At 48.5% G+C, this 5,867-nt stretch overlaps 1 protein-coding gene across 1 annotated transcript; it reads right to left on the bottom strand.

Annotated features, from left to right (window-relative positions):
- Positions 1-1,895: 1,895 nt before the first annotated feature.
- LOC122428333 (olfactory receptor 12-like) lies at positions 1,896-2,846 on the bottom strand. The gene has a single exon (XM_043448294.1). The coding sequence runs from the start codon at positions 2,844-2,846 to the stop codon at positions 1,896-1,898; it is 951 nt and encodes a 316-aa protein (XP_043304229.1).
- Positions 2,847-5,867: the final 3,021 nt, after the last annotated feature.

Below are 5,867 nucleotides of genomic sequence, written 5' to 3'. Positions count from 1 at the left end.
AGTGGCAGAAGATTGCAAAGCACGTACAGAATTAACAAACCAAATAAAACACTTACATTGTACAGAGATCTTCGCTACAATCTGAAATGTAGGAAACATGGATGAAATGATAATCTGTAGTGTTTTAAAAATTATTTTTTCTAGATTACTGGAGAAAATTTATTTCACATAATATCTGACAAGCTTTCCTGATTTATTGCAAAGTCAGAATTAATGCTCTTTTTTACAAAAAATCATTGATTCCTTACTGTGTATACAATTAGATTTTATATAATAGTGATAATTGTACAGTTATTGAAGAAAAAAAAGATTGTTCTTTTCTCCATTTCAAATTTGTATTAAGATGGTATAGGTACAAGAATATCTTTTTGAACCCCCATAGACTAATACAGGATAAATGAGAGAGAGAGAGAAGGAGGAGGACGAGGAGAGGGCATTGGAGGGGGAGGAGGGAACAGAGGAGAGGGAGGAGGGGAAGTGGAGGGGGAGGGAGTGGGGAATGAGGATGATGAGGAGGACAAGGGGAAAGTGGGTGGGAGAGAGAGCAATATTATAGCATGAGAGGATGAGAAGCGTGATATCATGGAGAGATAATTTGGGGAACTCCTCAACAAAAAAATATATCATATCAGATGAATACAGTAATATACTGCAGAGACAGAAATAATTTTGGAGAGCTCAAAGTGAAGACAAATGGGGCCAAGAATCCAGCAGATACCTTGGAGTGTGCTGGAAATAAGTGATGGTGAGCAGCAATTTGATGCTTGGGTGTCGGCCCCTCCCCACGGTTCTCCTGAGCAAGGAGATGGAGAACTATGATGAGAGACCACTCCCAAGTTCACTGGTCAAGTTCCATGTAGTGACCATGGGAGTGGATGATGCTTCCGAAGGAAGACACCATGAGGAGGCCACTGGGCTCTGAGTCCAGGCTGTGTGTTGGGTCCAGGGAGCATGAGGATGGATGTCTGAATGGGCAGGTCAAGATTGAGGGACCAGGCTCTGGGGAGTGTGGGACAGGGATAGGAAGTTATGCTCCCTGCCAAGAAAGAGCACCATCTCTTACCAACCCCCAATTTCCTCTGCAGCCACCAGGACCATTACCTGTACTAACAGATGTCTGTGCTGACAAAGCACCAATTGTCAGGGTCATAAGTAGTCAGGACAGTGTCAGCTGCCAGGCTGTGTGGTAAAGTGTCAGCTGAGCTTTGAGAATCAGATACCCACGTTGACTCCCTGGGGTTCCCAGCTGCTGTCTGAGGGGGGAAACCCAGGACAGGGTGCACTGAGAGTCTCTGAAGCAGGGCACGGGTGCTCCCTGCAGCCTTGTTGGTGTGGTAGTATTGTGAAATGGAGGGGAAGGTGGAAGAACAACCACACCACAGAATTAAGGGGAACATGGTCTTCCTAACTCCTCCCAACTGGCAGTAGTAATCTCAGGCTATCACCAAGGAAGATGCAAGGCTCATGTGCTAAAGCCCCCCTCCTAGGTGGTCCAGGGGAGCATTCTGAGCACATATTTGCATTAGATTCAGGAAAGAAGTGAAGGAAATGGCCAGAGACTTTGTCTAGTTATGTACCTTCACAGATAGAGTTGAACTTGGGACACATACTGTGCCTCAAAGATTCCCTGTTCATCACTCTACCTACAAAGGTCAAGAATAGAGTCTTGCCCCATTGATGATGTTAATTTTCTGATGCCAAAGAAAATGTCTCATTCACTTTGTATCTCACACTTGAAATGCACGGACGATGGTATGTGAAGGGTTGAATGAAATGTTGGATGAAAGAATGAATTGAGGGAATAAGGAAAAAATTCCTCCAACCAAACCTGGTACCTCCCATGAAGCCATCTTGTCCTGACTTCAAAACACGTTGTCCTTTCTGGCCACCCTCCTTCACGTGGCTGTGTGTTTCTGCCCCAGTCTCTGCAGGGCATCCTTCACCTCCTTGTTTCTCAGACTGTAGATGAGCGGGTTGAGCATCGGGATGATGAGGGTGTAGAAGACAGAGATCACCTTGCCCTGCTCCATGGACTCCACAGCTCCCGGCTGGGCATACATGACAAAAACTGTCCCATAATAGATGGACACCGCTGTCATGTGGGAGCCACAGGTGGAGAAGAGCTTGTGTCTCCCTCCTCCTGAGCGCATCCTCAGCATTGTCCCTGTGATGTAGCCATAGGAGATGAGGATGGCAAGTATGGTGCCCACAATTATAAGCCCACAAAGGCCAAGCATGACCAGCTCATTGATGGTAGTGTCAGCACAGGCAAGCTTAAGTAAGGGAAGCACATCACAGAAGAAGTGGTCGATGTGGTTGGAGCTGCAGAATGGGAGGCTGAATGTGAAGCTGGTCTGCAGGATGGAGTTGAGGCAGCCCCCACAGTAGGTGCCCAGCACCAGGCGGGCACAGACCGAGGGGCGCATGGAGATGGGGTAGCGCAGAGGGCTGCAGATGGCCATGAAGCGGTCATAGGCCATCACAGCCAGGAGGAATGCCTCAATGGTGCCCACCATGGAGAAGAAGAAGAACTGGGTGGCACATCCCTCAAAGGTGATGACCTTGGAGGAGGACAGGAAGTTGGCCAGGGCCTTGGGGTAGATGACAGACGAGTAACACAAGTCCACAAATGAGAGGTTCTTGAGGAAGAAGTACATTGGGGAGTGCAGACGGGCATCCAGGGTGATGACCACGATCATGGTGAGGTTCCCCAGGATGGCCACCACGTACAGAGCCAGGAACAGAGCAAAGAGCAGGGCCTGGGTCTGCGGACCTCCCTCAAATCTCTCCAGCATGAACTCCTGCAGAGGCATCTCTGAGAGGTTTCCATTTCTGTGGGGTAACATTTCCTTGAACTGGGCGACAGGGGCAGAGAGTCAAGAGCAGGAGAGAGACAATGAGATGGAATAGTTCAATGTCACCAGGTGATCCTCCCGTGGATCACACAGACCCTTCCGTGCCTCACTGCCCACGGACCAACACACTATCCACTGCCCATTCCTCCTTTCAGATGTGCTCACACTGACCTGAAATTGCAAACATTTCTGCTGACTTGCACCTTGATAATCATGCACAGAGCCTTCCCTCTCTGGGAGATTCCGAGCTGTTGCCACGGGATTGTTCCAGGGCTCCTACAGAGCTGAGTGTCCATGGTGTAAGAACGGCTTGCATCTCCTGGTCATTTATGAAGGACATGCTTTCCCTCCCCATGGGGACACTTCTGAGTCATGCCATTTCTACGCTTTGTTTGAATATCTAATACTGCACGTTCTGCCCCTTATTTTAGCCCTCCTTTAATTTCAGAAATTGTTAAGCACTTTTTGCCATCCTGACTCAACCCAGTGATGGTCCTATCTCTAGGCCAGGCCAGGACCAGAGCAGGGACCAGTCCTCACCAGGCTAAAGTGGGTGATTTTTCTGTCACCCTTGTAGGCACTGAGAGATATCTCAGCTTCACTGTCTCTGAGATTTAACTATCATGGCAACCATCAGCAGACCTCTCTGCATCTTTGAGAATCTAAGGGTTCTTTCCTGCTAGGCCCTGATGTTGAATAATTGGTGGAGAGAGGACAGCCCAGCTCCATGGGCTGAGAACCTGCCAGACAGCGGCTGTGACACATTCAGGATGTGCCATGTCCTCCCCCTGTCCTTACTTCCATGCCCCTGGCACCTTGGTACACCCTGTGGGGTGATTGCTTGGAGAAATGGGAGCCACCAATATGGTCACATCTACTCAATGTCTGGGTCCTCCTGGTGGGTGCTGCTTCCTGTCCTCGTCACAGTCCAGACCTCCCTTGTCTGCCACACACTCTCATGAAACATGGGGACCAGTTGTGCGATGGCCAGAGGAACTAACAGGATATGATGCAACCTAAGAGGAGGAGTGGGAAGGATGGATCATTAGCACAGAGCCACAGTGCCTCCCAGGGTGGGGAGGAGGATTAATGAGAGGGTGAAACCTGATTTTATAGAGTTTCATGTTTTCTAGAGGTCAGATCTGTAGCTGTCTGACTTTGAAAGGGTGAGTTACCCAGGAGTGGGGGTGTGCAGACAGAGGCTGCAGGTCAGTGGTGCCTGTGGAGGAGTGATGACCCCCACGTTCCCTCTGAGACTGAAGTTCTCTTAGAAGGTTGTCTATGAGAGCCAGGACTCTCTCTCAATAGAGGATGCAGATGAAAGAATAGACTGTCCTATTTGCAATATTTAGGCTTTCCTTTCTGGAATATCTGACCCCAACTCTCACATGACAGCAGAGGTGGACAGTCTGACCTTGGATGCCCAAGATCCTCTCAAATATGTGTTTGAAGCTGGTGCCAAGTGTGGTGGCCCCTACCCACCTTGGCCACCGGCCCCTGCGCAAATAGCCCTGTACTCTCAATGGCACCAAGGAACCGCCCCCTCCCCCTCTTCAGTTCTGCCTTCCTTGCAGTGAAGTGAGAGTGAGGAGGGGACGGGGTGGACCCCGAGGTGCCAGTGATAGCCTCTCCAGGTCCTCTGGTTCTGGCTACCAGGAGCTCCCATGACTTGGTTCAACCAGGGTGGGCCATGTTGAACTCACCTGCCCCTCTCTCTGTCCCCTCAGCCAGCATTCGTGGCACCTGCACGCTAGGATCTTCTGCTGGGGAGGATCTCTCCACCTGGTACAGCTGGGATCCAAAGCCTCACATGGCCAATTAGCTGCTGCCTGAGCTCCGAGTATGCTGGGACTCCCAACTCCCTGGGTCCCTAGAAGAGGTAGTCCTGTGGGTAAACTTCCTTAGATACATCTCAGCCCAAAGCAAGAGGGGTAAGGAAGCGTGAAATTCCTCCGGGAGCGCTGGGGTCCACCCGATGAGAAGCTAATCAGAGGGACCCGGTGGCCATCCTTGGAAAGACTTCCCTAGGGCTGCAGGTGTGACCTCCTGGCCCACAGCTCTTCCTCCTCCTCTGCTCCGTCCTGGCGTGTTGGTGTGATGAAGAGTGATGTGCAGGACTCTGTGTCTGCGGGAGCAGCACAGCTTGCTCTAAGTCATAATATGGCCCTTCCCTCAGGGCAGGTCAAGTAAAAGTATCTGTTAAAACAAAATATTTTAATCCTGGACAGAAATCCCAAACCAAAGCGTAAACGTGATTTATATTTACTATTAAAATATAGGGGCCAACCTTGTTGCACAGTGGTGAAGAATCCGCCTGCCAATGCCGGAGACACAGAAGATGTGGGTTCTATCCCTGGATTGGGAAGATCCCCTGGAGAAAGAAATGGCCACCCACTCCAGTATTCTTGCCTGGAAGATTCCATGAACAGAGGAGCCTGTCAGGCTACAGTCCATCTGTCACAAAGAGTCAGACATTACTGAGCGACTGAACATACACACATTAAAATATAGAAAGAATGCAAGTGAAAAACTGGAGAAACTTGTATCATGAATATCCTAAGAATACCAAGGCTTTTGTGGCTCAATAATCATCAAAATACAAAATAGACCTCAGGAGAAAATTTTGCTCATAAAGGGACATTTCATAATTCAAGTGTTCAATCAAACTGGGTAATGTGAAAGATTTAAATATGTATACAGCTAATAAAGATTTAAAGTATGTAATGTAAAAACTGACAGAAATGAAAAGAAATGCAAATCTCCAAAGCATGGTTGATATTATATCATGCTTCTCTCAGTAACTGATAAAACAAGCAGTTTTATCAGTTATATTGTGGTTATATGTTAGAATTGGTTCAAAGTATCAATCACATAGACCTCCCTGGCATCAGTTCAGTTCAGTTACTCAGTTGTGTCTGACTCTTTGCGACCCCATGGATTGCAGCATACCAGGCTTCCCTGTACATCACCAACTACCAGAAAATTGCCCAAACTCATAACCATGTGTCGATG

The sequence above is a fragment of the Cervus canadensis genome, chromosome 2 (genome assembly GCF_019320065.1).
Source record: "Cervus canadensis isolate Bull #8, Minnesota chromosome 2, ASM1932006v1, whole genome shotgun sequence".
Taxonomy (NCBI): Eukaryota; Metazoa; Chordata; class Mammalia; order Artiodactyla; family Cervidae; genus Cervus; species Cervus canadensis.
This window is presented reverse-complemented; position numbering and strand designations above follow the sequence as displayed.

What these genes read in the sequence shown, in the direction of transcription:
- LOC122428333 (XM_043448294.1), bottom strand. Translation starts at nt 2,846, where the DNA reads ATGTTACCCCACAGAAATGGAAACCTCTCAGAGATGCCTCTGCAGGAG.